The sequence below is a fragment of the Peromyscus eremicus genome, chromosome 6, assembly GCF_949786415.1.
Source record: "Peromyscus eremicus chromosome 6, PerEre_H2_v1, whole genome shotgun sequence".
NCBI lineage: Eukaryota > Metazoa > Chordata > Mammalia > Rodentia > Cricetidae > Peromyscus > Peromyscus eremicus.
This window is the reverse complement of record NC_081421.1, coordinates 107,517,125-107,533,249: the sequence shown is the minus strand read 5'-3', so window position 1 is coordinate 107,533,249 and position 16,125 is coordinate 107,517,125. Positions and strand designations below refer to the sequence as shown.

Here is a 16,125-nt window from a genome sequence, read left to right as displayed (position 1 = left end):
TTGAGAACCAAAGTTCAGAAACCATAAAGTCATTTCATGTGTCACTAGTTTACTTTGAGCAAGAACCTGTGAAGAAACTGCAAACTAATAGTGTTCTCTCCCAAAGTAAAGGTTAAATAATGTACTGCATAATACTTGCCAATGAGAAACAATCTCCAGCCATTGTTCCTGAAAGATGCATTTCCCGCTCTCTGGAATTATAATAATGTGAAGAATGAAGTCACTGGACTTGATGTGTGTGGGAGGGGTACATGCCCACATGACCAGATGAGCATGCACATGTATGCACGTCTGTACATATTCACGTGGAAACCAGAGATCAATGTTCAGATGTCTTCCGATTTGAGACAAGATCTCTCACCAAACCCAGAGCTCATCTATTCAGCTGGACTGTCTCTGAAATCCCATCCAATGTGGGGCTCCATACACCTCACTACATCGAGAGTGTACCTGGGTGCTGGAGCTGAGAGCCCAAGTCCTCCTGTTTCTGCAGCAGACACTCTACCAACTGAGCCATCTCCCTAGAAATTTTTTTGAGTATTTTTTCAAAGTTGTGATAAAGAAAAAGCTACCAATTAGGTAAAGGAAACTCCTAGAGCACTGAAGACCCAAGCACCTCCATTTTTTTCTCGTTTTCACTTTTGTAAATTGTTGTTTCTTTTTTTTCCTCTCTTTTTCAAACAGAACCTACAAGATTCTACTTAGCACATTCCCATTTTTTCCAATATTATATGTACAGAACCTAAAATAGGAATCTGAGAATGTGTTTTCTGTGAAAATGAATTTGGTAGCCAGGTTTAGGTAAATTCTCAGACAAATCTACTGAGACATGAATTAGAACAAAAATATTAAATGAATAATCAAATTCATAATAAAATGAAAAATTAAACATCAAATTAATTAATTAAAGTAGTTTAGCAAGATTAAATCCAACTGAGTTGTTAAATGTTATGCTTAGAATTATACAGAAATTACAAAGGTTGCAACAAAGGAGGCCTAACGGGCTTATAAATTTATCACATGAAAATTCTGTGAAGATAGGATGAGAAAATAAAACAAGGTTATTACATAACATAATACCACTTGGACTACATTAATTATAGGTACAATATTGAGAAAAATGCCAATATCATCATTTCTGTGATATTGATGCATATACATATATATGAATAGCTCCTTCAATTTGATTTATAAAAAAAAAAAAGGCAAAATTATATTCCAGGCATCAGACTAACCATCTGGGAGGGGGAGTGTGTAGATAAACCCTGAAAAGTTGTTGTGAACAGAGGAGAGAACATTGTTTTGTTGCAAACACTGGTGACACACTGTGTTACATACACCTGTGATACACTGTGTCTAAGAGGTTCAGACTTTTAAAGAGAAAAGCTCATTGGTATCCATGGAAGGTCTAGATTGGATTTGAAAATTTAGTTCAACATCAGGACTAATGGCTCAGAGCTGTAATCCTAGCTGAGGCAGGAGGATGGCATTTTCAAAGCCGTGAGACAAAATGGTCTAGGGCTGCAACTCAGTTACAGAACCCAATTCCCAATGCCACAGTAATTCTTTTTTAATTAAAGGTAGGTTAGTATGTTTCAGTCAACTTTTATCATCTAGAACGCACACATTGTCAACACATTCATCTCTCTGTAGTCAGGGACTGACACTTTCATGAGGTGGTGACATGATTTCAATACAAAGTAGCATGTGCTTTATAATAAGTATTTTCAGACTTCATATATTCATAAGGATCAAGTGCATGAATTTCTACATGCCAGCAAAACAAAGATCAATGAATGGTGAGGAGTAGTGTTGCAGATCAGTTGGTACAGTGCTTGTCTGGCACTCATGAAGCCATGGGTTCAGTCTGCAACATAAACAGGGCATGGGAGAGCAAGACCCTGCACCCTAGGACAAAGAAGGACCAAACTTCAAGGCCATCTTCAGCTACACATCCAGTTTAAGGCTAGCCTGGGCTACATGCCCCTGTATAACCTGTTCATTTAAAAAAAATACACTCCAGACATAATGTGAGAAAATTAATGTACAGGAGGCAGTGACAGCAGAGACCGGTATTAGAAGGTTGTTGAAACAGGATAAAAACTTCAAAGGTCTGAACTGAGTGACATGTTTAATTGGCCGGATGGATAGTGGCAACATCACCAGGCCAGGAAACACCGAACAGATTCCCCACTTTATTTGCACCACACCCATACATAGCAACTGTCGTAGGGCTTGAGAAATCGTTCCAGAGGGAAAAAACAGGTTGTAAATATAGATGTGCTAGTCATCAGTCTCCAGGCAGTCATCAGCCCTATGACTTGGAGGAAACAAGACTGCCCGGAAGGATGAGGGAAGAGACACAAGAACATCCACATGCAGGACTCAGTCAAGAGGAGCCTCAAACAAAACAGAAGAATAACTCCATGGAGCAAACAGCCCATCTATTCAAAGGGAACAGAACCTGAACACTCCAGAACCTTCAGTGACCAGTGCAAACTGTCTCTGCACAAAGGTAGAGGCCCCCAAACCATCAGGAGAAATGGTGGGCAGGAAATAAGGGAATGCATACCTAATGCAAAGCCAGGCTTGGCATTTTTGCCTATAATTTTTTCCCTTGTCCCAACCTTGCAAACTTAGCACCATCACTTCTTTCAAGAAGACAAATGAATTCAACGTGGGTACATGGCTTCCTGCCATGGACATGTCGTGACATATAGAGAATGCAGGGCTCAAATCCAGATGTATCCAGAGGTGAACTAATGCGTCTCCGAAGTCCTGATACTGCCTCTTCACTACAAGTATTTGGGGAGGTTGAGGATGGTAAGGTAGGCAGCCTCTTAGACATCTCACAAGAATTTGTTTGTTTTGTTTGTTTGTTTGTTGTTTGTTTGTTTGTTTGTTTGAAGATGGAGTCTCACTGTCTGGCTCTGGCTTTCCTGGAACTCTACGTAAACCAGGCTAGCTTCAAACTCACAGGAATCTGCTTGCCTCTATCTCCCAAGCATGGGGATTAAAAACATACACTACTACCCCTGGCTAAGAATCAATCTGTCTCTCTGTCTCTGTCTCTATCTATCTATCTATCTATCTATCTATCTATCTATCTATCTATCTATCTATCATCTATCTATCTATTTCTTAAATAGCTGAACTAGTTGATTTTTAAAATCAGCCCTGTCTTCAATAGTCCACAGTTATGTTTGATCACACAGGACTCATGACTTAGAATAGTTGCAGAATTCCAAGTACAAACTCCCATCACTTACAGTTCCTTTGAAATCCCTCTACTCTAAGATAACAGGGCTACAGGGATGGTAGTGGTTAGGAGTACTGCTCTTGCAGAGGACCCAGATTCAGTTCCCAGAACCCACATCAAATAGCGCAAATTGTGATAACTAATTGTGTATAGCTCCTTCTCAGGAGATCCTAAGCCTCTGGCCTCCTTGGGCACCTGTATGCACATAAGTGCACACACACACACACACACACACACACACACACACACACACACTCTGAAGGACATATAATTTAAAATAAAATAAGCTTGGTGTCACTTCAAACAGCCAAGAAACTGAGATAGGTTACTTTTCTTTCTGCTAAAAATAGAATTGCAGCCTTTGATCAGAGTCAATCACTCTCGATCCTGTGCTCCCACAGTGTGGAGCATCTTCTGCTAGGAAAGTAATTACAACTCCTTTGTCACGTAAAACTGATTTTTGTCTTCTACCCTGGACATTAACCATCACAAACTGCCTAGTTTAAGCTGGGCCCCAGAACATAGTATAAAGCCACTTTGGGTGGGCACAAAGCCAAAATGGATGGATTCAAACACATTTTGATAAGTGACCAATGCCCACTTTATACTCAACAGGTTAAGCCTCATTATCTACCACAGGAAATGTATCCTAGTGGAATGGGGAAAAGGCAGTCTAGGACACTGAACGAAATTTATAAAAGGTGGGTTCCTGAGGCATGAGATATTTTTCTGGGCATCAGTAACTACCAAAGTACAGAAAATTTAGTCAGTTCACTAAATTATGTTATAATGCCATGTCTGAAAATTTTATTTCCAAACATCAATTTTCTCTTAAACACATAACTGATCAGAGAAGTCCATACAAAGTAGCTGTTGAGACATGTAGTGAAGACATAACTTTGTAAGGAACTTTGAAATGTCCCCAGAAGCCCCCACCTCGTGCCCCAAGCTCTACTCTGTATATAGGCCTTGCTCTCAAAGGAGTATCTTCCCATTGCAGGCCCAAGACATACCTTTTTTTCTGATGACCAGACTTGACCGTCACTTGCCCAGAGTACTAGCATGATGGCATGCAGAGGCTAATGAGTGGTCATCCAACATGTTCAGAGAAATACAAGCCTAGCTTCCAGGAACACTACTAGAATACATCACAACGTGAAGCAAGATCAAGCAGGCTACAGGCTAGGTCCCTTGCCCACCACCACTCACAGTGTACAGCTGTGGCTCCATCGCTTCCGGTCAGGACACAGGAAAGAGCACCCTCTCATGGGGAAACTTGAATCCACTTGTGAAACACTTACAAATGTTTGTACATTGTTATCAGTAATTAATACTTCGGAGCACAGTTAACACAGCAACATTCTCTGATACCACAGCCGCAGGCCCATGGCTGGCTTCAGATCTCAGTGAAACGTATTATCAAATCACATTTAATCCATCAGGGTAATGAAATTGAATGGTCTTCGAAGCTGTTTATCCACGGCCCTTCAGTTGGGCACAGTGGCTCTGATCAAGTGGGATGCTAATCTGCCACTGTGGAGTGCTGTGAAACTAATCAAGGGATGTGCCTACTCATACCACCAAGCTGCCACGCTATCGAAACCATCTTTGTCGCTGTCCTGCATTATGAATGGAAGGCTATAGAAAGTCACTGGTGAGGCACAAATACTTTCTAGGTTCAGGGATGTTCCTACTTATAGGGATTAAGTATTAGACATCCTAAAGCTGCAAGGGACTGGGAGAAGATAAAAGGAATTTCAAAGCTTAGAGTATCATGACAGTGGCAATCCTTATTCCGTCAAAGGACACGGCATGGTAGACAGAGCCTATCTGTGAGAAGTTCCTGAGCCTCAGGCAGCTTACAGGTCAGCAGAGAGGCACAGGAGAACCACAAACCACACTGAGAGAACCCAGTTCAAAGTGCTGCTGTACCATGACAGCAGGCCAGCCATGATCAACCTTTGTTAACGCCTCCACTTTCAAGGAGTCCAATAACCTGACTTGGATCTAAAGGACTACCGATAATATACAGAATGACCTAGAAACTACCCAGCTAGAGACCTTAGGAACAAGGGTGCTGATTTACTAGGGAATGAACTCTCTCAGAGAAAACAGATAAAGCACATTCTTTGGAACACAACAGATTCCGTTTTAGAGAAATGAGACAGCAGACGGGAGAAAGCATTTCTTGCAGGCAGAGATGTCTGGGAAAGCAGGATGAGTGAGTAAGAGGCCTGACGAAGCCGGGAGATCCCTCTCACTCGATCCGTGCCTGAGATGGCAATGTTCCCATCCATCAGGAAGGCTGGACAGGGGTTCCACATTAGCAGTGGCTTTAGCTAAAATTCAGCTGCATATTCTAACCACAAGACTCTAATTTGTCAGACCCAGACCCAGACCTGAATTAGACTAAGAGATTAAAAAAAAAAAGAAGGGTAGGGCTCTGTGACAGATGGTGAGCTGGATTCCCAAGGCTACCCCTATTACTAAAAATCTCAAAATTCAAACAACTCTTTAGTATACTACGTGTTCACATTTTACACTCAAAACAGGTCATAACTATTTGTTCTAAAACACCAAAATAATCTATTCTGGTGTTAAATGTCCCTAACCTGGTTAAATTTTTTTTTTTCAATTTGTGACCTAAATTCCTGATGCTGCCAAACACTGGCTCATCTGAGTATGTGTGATCTCATACTCAAAGAAGTAACCTAAGACTCGAGCCCTTGGTTAAAGCACAACCCAGCTTTTACTCAATCAGAATTCGAAATCTCGGAGATCCTGGCACAACTGCAAAGCCTTTCGTCATCCTGGGACTCGCTTTTTCAATATACTCCTAAGTTTTACACAGGGCCAAACAAACAGGATTCTGACCAGAGTGAGAGCAACGGAGATTCCTTTCCTGATGGTGAATACAGAAAATCGTAAGTTAATAATAATATTTTACACAGGCCACTGGAGTTCCCCCACATCTTAAATGCCTTGAAACGAAACTATTTCTATGTGGGGAGGACAGCGGACCCTGGGCTATCTGAGCCCATGTGCCAGCACAAAAAGAAAGTGGAGCATTGGCGAGCTCAAGTCGACCTGCTTGAAGAAGGTACACAACCCAGAGTGAGCTGGCTCAGGTTCCAAGCTCATCTGTGAAAAGGGCTTAGGGCAGACACCTCACTTACTAGGTCTCCTGAGTGGTGTGAATTCAACACCTGAGTGCTTCTAACACTGTTTAGGTACAGGAGAATTGGGTGCAGCCTCTATTATTCATATACTAGTCCCAAAAGTTTGTTATTGGTATTTTTGTACTCAGCCACTTCCTATCCAAATGTGTGATGTCTTTCTAACATCTGTTTTAATTTGTAAACTCACGGCTACAAACTTGCATTTGTACAGCGATGGAGGTATGCAAGGCTTCACAATTGCTTGCCACTTGGCCTTCCTGAAACTTACTTTCATCATTAACCTGTAAAGAAATCACCACCAGCCATCAACCACTGAGGAGAATTAATGTATACACACTTTCCCCTCCCCCAGTTCCAGGGACACAGCCCAGTGCCTTGCCCATGCTGGGCTAGTGCTCCATCACTGAACAGGGTGCACAGCCTTCTGCGGACCTTTTAACTAACAGGGAGCCATGGAACTGAGGCTCACAAATCAAGAAACTATCAGATGTCTATAAGCCAATCTGGACTTCAGTTGAAGAAAACTTCAAAATAGAACTCCACAACTTAAAAACTGAAATTCATCTCATAGTTTGTCTACTAATCTGTACATGTAACAATTATGGATCACCTTCCTATAGTGTAACAGGCTCTCTGCTAGAGCTGAAGATACAAAGACAAATAAAGCAAGACCCTCTCTCTAGATCAGTTCTTTACTTTCCTAATACTGTGACCCTTTAATACAGTTCCGCACGTTGTGGTGACCCCCCCAAAACATAAAATTATTTCTGTTGCTATTTCATAATTGTTAATTTGCTACTATTATAAATTGTAATGTAAATACCTGTGTTTTCTGGTGGTCTTAGGTGACCTCTGTGAAAGGACAGTTCACCCTCAAAGAGGTCGTGACCCGCAGCTTGAGAACCACTGCTCTAGGGCTTTCTGCCTCCTGAGGTGGGGAGACAGACAACTGAACAAACCATGGCAGCAACCTGTTTCTAGCAAGGTGGTCAGTGCAGGAGTTGGGGTGAGTCCCTCGACTTCAGCTGACCGTGTCAGGAGAGGTGCAAGAGAGGAGTCCGAACTGAAGAATGAATGTCTGGAACTAAGTAACAACAAGTACTGCTGTGATCCCAAGAACCAGGCCCACCCCGGGAAAGCTAACACTAAATACATGGAACAAACCACCAAGGCTAGACTTCATCGTTAAAAAAAAAAAAAAAAAAAAAAAAAAAAAAAAAAGTTTAAATTTCTTTGTAAAAAGCAGCACGAACGCTGACTCAGGTTCTGTCATTTTAAGAGAATGTGCATTACACTTTTAATTTAATCTGATAAAATGGCATTGCTTACACGATCCTTAAAAACCAATGTCAACAGATGGCTCAAAGCCCACTCAGCACAAACAAGGACTCAGCAGAGCTGGTGCCATGGTTTTGAACTTCTCATGGCCCATACATCTTCCAGCTGGATGGTGTCCAGGGGCGCTTCCAGGCCACAGGATGACAGGAGGGCTACGAAGGCAAGAACGGCACTTGTGAGTTACGAAAAACTACAGAGAATAGCAGTTTGAGATGTACACACAGAAGGGTTTTTTTTTTTTTTTTTTTCTTTCAAAATTTATCAGGTCATTTTCTCTTGAAATCAAAGTCTGGACAATGACTGACACATTTAATCACCCAATAAATCCAGTATAGGTTGAATAACGTATCTTCTCAAACATCGGAAATGATTGTTTTAAGAACAAATATTACAAAATAAAATCTTCGAGTTCAAGCGAAAGTTCAAGGTCAGATAAAAAAAAAAATTAGCTTTGAAATTCATCAGACAAGGCCAATTCAAATGTCCAAACAAGAAAAGCGCCCTCAGCACAGCTGTGCCGCCACCTTCTCCTCCTCCAGTCCTGAGTGGGCTGAAGAAGGAACCTGCCCGTCACCGTGCATAACCATTCAAGTCAGAACTTAAAAACAAACACTCAAACACACAGAATTTGTCTCTGTTTATAGCTTAAGATCACACGTGAAAACTCCACAGCGCTCAATCGTTAAACAAGTATTTACTGAGAATAGAACAGGCAAAGCATTGTAGTAAACGCCACAGGTCTGATGGACCACACTTTCAAAACACAACTCTGAATACAAACATTGACCACCTTTATGCACTTTCAAATAGATGCAGCAACCTTAAGATACGGGTTAGGATCCCATGTGCTGCAACTTCCAAAGCATTCTGGTATTCCTTAGAAATAAATGCACATTTTGAGTTAGAACTAGCAATTCTTTCCAAAGAGCGGGGAGGAAGCACAGTTGTTGTGGAAAGCGAGGACTTCACAGCTCCCAGCAACTATTTTCTTAATTTACACACACACACACACACACATACACACACACACACACACACACACACACACACACTCGCAGGAGGCAACGTGCCACCAATCAGAAGCAGCATCTAGAAATTTCTGATCCCTCCTCGCTTGCCTTCATCTTCTGCGGGCACATTCAACATTTCTAGTTGCAAGACACCGAACTTCACAGAAAATCATTCCCAAAGTCTAAAAATCCAGCTGCTGTGTATTTTGCTACGAGGCCAAAGCATAGATTAGGGAGTGTAAGGGAAAACACAAAGCCCCTTTCCTGTTGTGTTCAACCTGCAGCCCACAGGCCCTTGCATCCCAGGGTAGCTATCAGCGAGCATGACCCAGCACAACAGAGGGGGACGATGCAATTGAGCACCCCCATTCCTTCCTATGATGGTTTCAAAAATATCTACTTTAATTTTAAAAATGGAGTATTTTCATAATACTATTGCTACTTGCTTAAGCGGGACTCTAATTTCTGCTACCCTAGTACAGGCTGAAAACGGATTTGAGACCCTAGCAGTATGACGGGGTCCCCAAGTTGACGGCACATCAGACTTCAGCACTCTTCTGAATCCCTAATCAGGAAGGAATATGTGCTTTCCCACAGACACAAAGTGAGCCTGGTAATTTCATACATGAGGCAGAAGTACCGCAAAATAAAACAAAATAAAATGCTGAAGCACTGAAAACAGACGTACTAAGGACTCAGCTTGCAAGGCCAAAATCCCATTTCAGGGCCCATGTCCTTCTCACTGCATGATTACATCCAGTGATAGCACTGGTGATACTTTCCCCTGAAATTCCTCCGGAAATTAACATACTCATCAAGAACAGCAGTGTTGGCCAATGCCATCACCACTAATTCAGACAGAGGCTTACAGCAGCAACTTCAAGATATAGTACTTTTCGGCATAGTATACTATTTCTATCTCTGGTTACACACTTTAAAAGAAAGCCATGTTCATCAGTATTTCCTCAGTAAACCTCATGCCAAGATCAAACAAGATTATAACAGTTTCCCAAACACAGCAGCAGAATGGTATATTTCCGCTAATACAGAAATATAGCAAATATGTTTCTACACAGCTCGTGGTTTAGTAAAGCAAATGGGAAAGAAAATGTAACAAGATCCTAGATCAAACAAAAAAGTGTCTACTCTCAAGCAAAAAGAGCCATTTTTTTTCCACAGGAACCATTCGCTTACCTGCATTCTAGGCTCACCTATACCATTTCAACTACTCTGTTTTCATTTCTTTGGTTATCTAGAAATGCCATTACAAGCTACTGCTGTAGGCCAGCATCATCGTGGCTTTGAATATTACCAACTGTGACCATTCTAGAAGGACCTGAAAACACATAACATGTTGTCATTTGTACTTAGGTGCCAGCCGTGAGTAAATTCCTGCTGCCAAGGAAACACCCGCCTTCTTTATCCCACATGATGGAAGTGGTCTGTTAAGTTAGAAGACAGAACCTACAATTAGAGAAGAATTCAAGATCTCATCATATCCCTCTTAAATAACAAGTGATTTCTGTACCAGCAAATTGCTGAAACTCGGACACAATTATTTTTTAATGATCATAAAATGTACCGCTGAGTCGTTCTTTGCCTACCATCACAATTCCTAAAGTTCCAGCACATTCTCACAAAGCCTTCACAACGGTGAGCTAGACTCACTAAATAAAGGATGGAATGGGAGCAGTGCTATTCCCTGACAACAACACTCCAAATGGACTCTGTATTTGGCTTATAATTAGTTTCAACTTTACACAGTGGCACAAAAAGATAAGGGAAACCATATGACGACAATTGTCAAAGTTGACTGCTGGGCATCCAAGTCACACTTTTGAGTCTCTATAATTACCATTTTAAACAGGTCATGAAGAAGAAACTGATTCAAAATGGCGTATTTTTACTGAACATCAATGTCAGCATAAATCTCATTAACTAGATTCTAAGGCAGCTAGGTTGTTACCTTTTCCTGGCTATCTTTAAATTATAGTGTCTATTAAGCAAGAGTTTGTTTCTGCACTTTTAAACAGTAATAACAACAAACAACATTGCCCTTAGTTCTTCTAAAAAGTGATAACATTTAAAACCACTGGAATTTCCCAAAATCTCAGTCTCCTACAAACTGTTTTGGGCACATTGAATTTGTGTTACATTTATTTTTAAAAAATCCTGAAAGTAAATACTATTGAATACATCAACCTAATTTACAATTAGCAGCATTAATCTGTGTTCACTCAAGTACATCATCCATGTCAGAACTATGTCACTTGTGGTATTAGCTATACCAGCAAATGCCTTTCTTAAGAGCCAGCGCTGACGTAAACTTTACCCACCAAATGCTGAGGTTTAATGATAATGAATTTCAATTAATTATACTATACTCCAAAGGAAGGCCAGACAAATGAAACAAATCAACTGATGGCAAATTAATTTATTAATTAGTTACAGTGTAAGTAAAATAAATTTGAAAATAGTTCTTCTTGATAGCCCCCAAGTGTTATTTGCTACTTTGTTTCCATATGCAAATACAATCGTCATGAGCAAAGTATCGTATTCTTGTTTTCTTTTTTAAATAGTCACACCATTATTTCTCAGCTACAAATACTGATGGCAAGCATCGGCCATTACTGAGTAACAGTAATTACTTGACTCCTGCACACTCTTGCTTGGATGATCTTAGACGTCTTCCCAGAATTTCTGTACTTGCACCTGACTAAGAGTTCAAAGGTGACAGAAGGCAAAACAGCTATCTCCCCAAAAGCAAAAGCAAACATCTGCAGAGGAGAGCAGAGCACAACCTACAGGACTCTTCCCAGGAATCTACCCTTTGACAGCCTGCCAGACTCTGAAATGTCTATTATTATAATCAGTTTGGGATAAGGTAAGAGGCCCATTATAAAATATGGGAAGATGAGAAATGAATTGTCCAGAGCCAGAATACTGCCCCAAACTCGACATCACAGTGTGCTCTGCTCCACATACTTTTAACTGTCACAGAGCAAAACTTTACAGCCACACAGGAACGTTACAGAGAGGACAGAGGAAAGCGACCAGAAAGCAAAGCTGCAGTAACTTTTTGAGTAGACTGTAGAGGACCCAGAACACAGGGTACGCTGCGGGTGGGGAAGAGAGCTAGTTATGCTATTGACTGCAGTCTTCTACTGATTACAGCATTCAGTGTCTTTAAGACATAATGTGAGCCAGGCATGGTGAAACACTTCTGGAATCCCACTCTGAAGACTGCGCAAGAGTTTCTTGAGTTTCCAGTGAGCCTTCAACCTATATACAGTCTTTCTCAAAATGAACACTGGGTATACTCCAAAAATATAAATAAGTAAATGGATCAAATTACACTGGTTCCTAACAAACAGCATGCCAAAATGTTTTCTCTGAAACCTAACAACTTTATATCTGTTTTTAAATTTAAGGACAGTCAAATAAAACCAGCAGATTTGCTAGTTGAGGTAATTTTTTTCTGGAAGTAATCTAAGTGAATGCTGTTCATCTCTCCAGCCACCATCCCTCTTTCATTCTTGAAGTTTAAAGGTTCTGCACATGCTGTAGCAGATTCAACAAGCCTCAACACTACCACAGTTGACACGAAGACTCAAAACTCAACCTACCTTTCTAAAGTTGCATTCTAGAAGCACAAATCAAGACAGCTGTAGAAAGCTGTCATCATACACTATAAACAAAACCACAAGCACATTGTCATTGTAAACAGCAATTTGTCATCCAGCAAAAGCCATATCATAGCAATAAAGAAAACTGTAAAAAAGCCATGGCATGCCAAAGGATTGATCTGAATATATGTATCAAACAGAGCTACAGATGCACGTTATAAAAGGAAACAAGGCCTCAAGAGCAAAGACAGCTCCTCAAAGGTAAACCATTTCCTGTGTTAAGGAATGATTTCAAGAATGACCAATGACAGGAGGTTCTCAGAAAATCTGGGGTAAATCATGTTTTTGCCTAATACGTATTATGTATATTTTTAATAAAAAAATTAATTCTATTATTTTTCCCAGTCAGCATACGTGTTGCTTTCTGCTTATTAAACGTGTATATAATATTCAAGGAGGATCAAAATGGATTATCATCTCAAAATACTAATCCTGAAAAATCTTATGAATGACAAAATGTTCACCAGAACCTTATGTCAGGACTTTGAAGCCAATGACATAAAACGTGCAAGAAAGCATAAGAGAACCAAAGCCATGGCAGTGTGCCCACCTTAAACTCAGGAGTCATCAATAATTTTTTTCTATAAACAAAATCTTCCAGTAGGATTCCCATCAAAACAGGTAGGAGATTAACGTTTCCTATTTTGGATCTACAGCCCACATTTATAATTCACTTCTGCAAAAATACATAAATCAAAATTTTGGAGTTATGGGTGTGCCTACGTACTAATGGAAGAAGTCATGTATAATAACACAACACTGAAACATAAGGCAAAAGAGCTATGAACCGGTTGAGCACTGGCTCTGCCATATTAACTGATAAGCACATCAAGAATGGATGAGCAATTAGTTTAAGTTTATGACAATGTCAATCTAAATTCACATTTTAAAAATCCACATTTTGAGATTTAAGACACGGAATGTGACATTACATGTACACAGTACTTTTTTTTCCACTACCAACACAAAGTATCATGTGAATTGTAAACTATTACCTTAATTGTTTAGAAAACAAGTTATCTTTTAATTGGAGTTACACCTAAATTTCATACAGTACACAGATGTCGGTCATTCTCTGGTATTTTACTCAAAAGGTCTTAATTTTTAAGCCAACAGAAAGCCTTTAATACAACACAGTTCTTTGGAATGGATTTGCATCGAGTGTTTACATAAGGATCCATGCCTGCAGAAAAGATAGTTCTGCCTCTGTAGCTCTATTTTTTTTTTTCAGATCTATCCCCTCTTTATTTTGACTATGGACCCTACTTTGAAGTAGGAATGATACCAATATAACCAAAAGGAGAGATCTTTTATTCTCTCATAAAAGAGAACATAAAACACACACACAACTTTAAAAACCTAAAAACCGAGTAAATGTGAAAGATAGCAGGGATCCTTTCCTAAGACTCCAGAGACTATGTATCGACTATGTATCGTGGTCTTTGGGTGCCGGGTTACTTTCACCTAAGTGTTCCTGGAGCAAAAGACTTGATTGCTTTGCACTCTAGCTGAATGCTCTGGCTGCATAAGACACCATCTCTGTTCATATAACACACACACACACACACACACACACACACACACACACACACACTATCGCTGCTTCCAGTTTCAGAGGCATACTCTGCACAGGCTGGTGCCCATCTTGGCTTTGCTCAGTACCCTGACCCCAAGAATAAATGACACTATTTAATCCTTGCGGATCTTCGGTTCCTCCCCCATTCCACATTGTAATACAGTGAGGATGGTGGGATCCCTCCTCCACAGGAGTATAGAAAGGGCAACCACGTTGTCCCCTTCCTCACCCCAAGCATCCCCAAGGCTTCTCCTAGCCAGCAACCCAGAGCCATCTCTGCCAGTTGTACACAATACATGTCATCCTTGGCAATAAGAGAATCAAATAGCCCGTTACCAAGGGGGTGTCAGGAGCCTGGGGGAAGGGGGCAGGGTGAGCTTCCCACCCTAGAGGCATGCACCAGCAGGGAACCCTTTAAGAGCAATGACAGGTCGGCGGCAGCCAGCCATGGGTGACAAGGGAGGTCGACGGAGGACCGCCACCGCTCGCGTCGCTCCGGGCCTGCAGGGAAATCCCGGGGCGGTGGGGGTGGCTCGGGTCGTCCGCCGCCTGGCGCTGCCCCCACGCCGCCCCGCCGCCCCCCGCCCCCGCGGCGCGCGGCAGCCGGAGCTGGGCTCCCCCCACGCTCTCCCGCTCTCTCGCGAGTCCTGTGCAGGCCCTTCCCGCGGAGGGGGAGGGGGCGCCCCGGGAACTGCTGCAATGGAGCGCCTGGAGCACCGTGCCCGGGCGAGCCAGTCCGCGGCAAGCCACGGCCACATAAAAAAATGCCCTATTAATTTTTTAAAAGCCATAAATCACCTCCCCTCCCTCTACAAAGAGCAAACCATAAACCCGATCCCATGCAAGCCCGCGAGCAGCCACCCACTTCCTATTTCTGTCACAGCAGCTACACCCTGCCAGCAGTCACCCCCCTCCCCGGGCGCCCCCTCCCGCCACCGCCACCCCCGCCACCGCCTCCCAGGCGCTTAGCCATTTGCCAACTGCTGCCCCCCGTCCACCAAAAAAAAAAAAAAAAAAAAAAAGCCCCTATTGAGGCCGGGTGGGCGGTGTGGGGGCAGGGCGCGGCGGAGGAGGGGGATCGCCGCTTGCAGGAGATCCTAGAAGGTCCCCGGCGCGAGCTGGAGAGGGGACAACCGGGGCGGGGGAGGGGCGGCCGGGCGCCTGCGGCACTCGGTGCACCCCGGGCCGCCGCGGCGCTGCGCTTACCTTTCACCACCCTGTCGGTTGTCGACAACTTGGGATCAATCGCCTTGGGCTCGGACATCTCCAGCCGCCGGGAGGGGGGGACAGCGACGCGCTGCTCGTCCCGTCCGACTGCACACCCCGACCGCACCGGCGGGCCAGACACTCAGCGCCGCCGCCGCCGCGCTGCAAACCGCTCGGCTGGAGCTCCGGGCTCTGGGCTGGCTCGAAAGTTACTGCCGGCTCCGCGCGTCCCTCCTCCGCCGCCGCCGCCTTCACTCCTCCTCCGCCGCCGCCAGCCCCGCCGCCTCGCTCCGGGCTGCGCGTGTGTGCTGGTTATTTATTTATTTTCTGAGCACGCCTCCCGGTTCTTCTTTTATTCTTGGGGACGGGGCGGGGGATGGGGAGGAGAAGCGCACGCGAGCACCCACCCCGGCACCGACACCGGGCGCCGCGCAATGGAGCCCCCACGCGCGCACACGGTCGGGATTAAGACCGATCACATGGGGAGGGCCGGGGGCGAGGGAGGAGAGGCAGGGCCGTGGATGTCAGCGCCGCCAGCCGCGCCTCGGCGTCCCGGTGGCGGAGAGGCGGCTGCCGCTGCGGCCGCCGCTGCTTCCCCACGCCGATTGTCGCCGGCCGCCGCCGGGGCCGCGGCCGCCGTGGACGTCCCGCCGCCGCGCTCGCCCGCGATACTCCTCTGCCTCGCGGCGCCGCTGCTTCTCCACGCACAGGCAACAGCCGCTGAGCTTGGTGGACACAGTCCGGGGCACAACCTCGCCTCCGCCGCCGTGCCGGCCGCCGCCACCACCGCGCCCGCCTCCGCCTCCTCCCCTTCCTCCTCACCGCCCCCGCCTCCAGCGCCCGGGCCACCTCCTCCTCGGGGCCCGCCCTC

The 16,125-nt window shown here is 43.9% G+C and overlaps 1 protein-coding gene across 1 annotated transcript in view; it reads right to left on the bottom strand.

The window, feature by feature from the left end:
• Window positions 1-15,766, bottom strand: part of Ppp3ca (protein phosphatase 3 catalytic subunit alpha) — a 274,974-nt gene extending 259,208 nt beyond the window's left edge. Inside the window, exon 1 of the mRNA XM_059266312.1 lies at window positions 15,255-15,766. Coding sequence (XP_059122295.1) covers window positions 15,255-15,312 — 58 coding nt within the window. The 5' untranslated portion in view covers window positions 15,313-15,766. The remainder of the gene's footprint in view (window positions 1-15,254) is intronic.
• Between the last annotated feature and the right edge of the window lie 359 nt (window positions 15,767-16,125).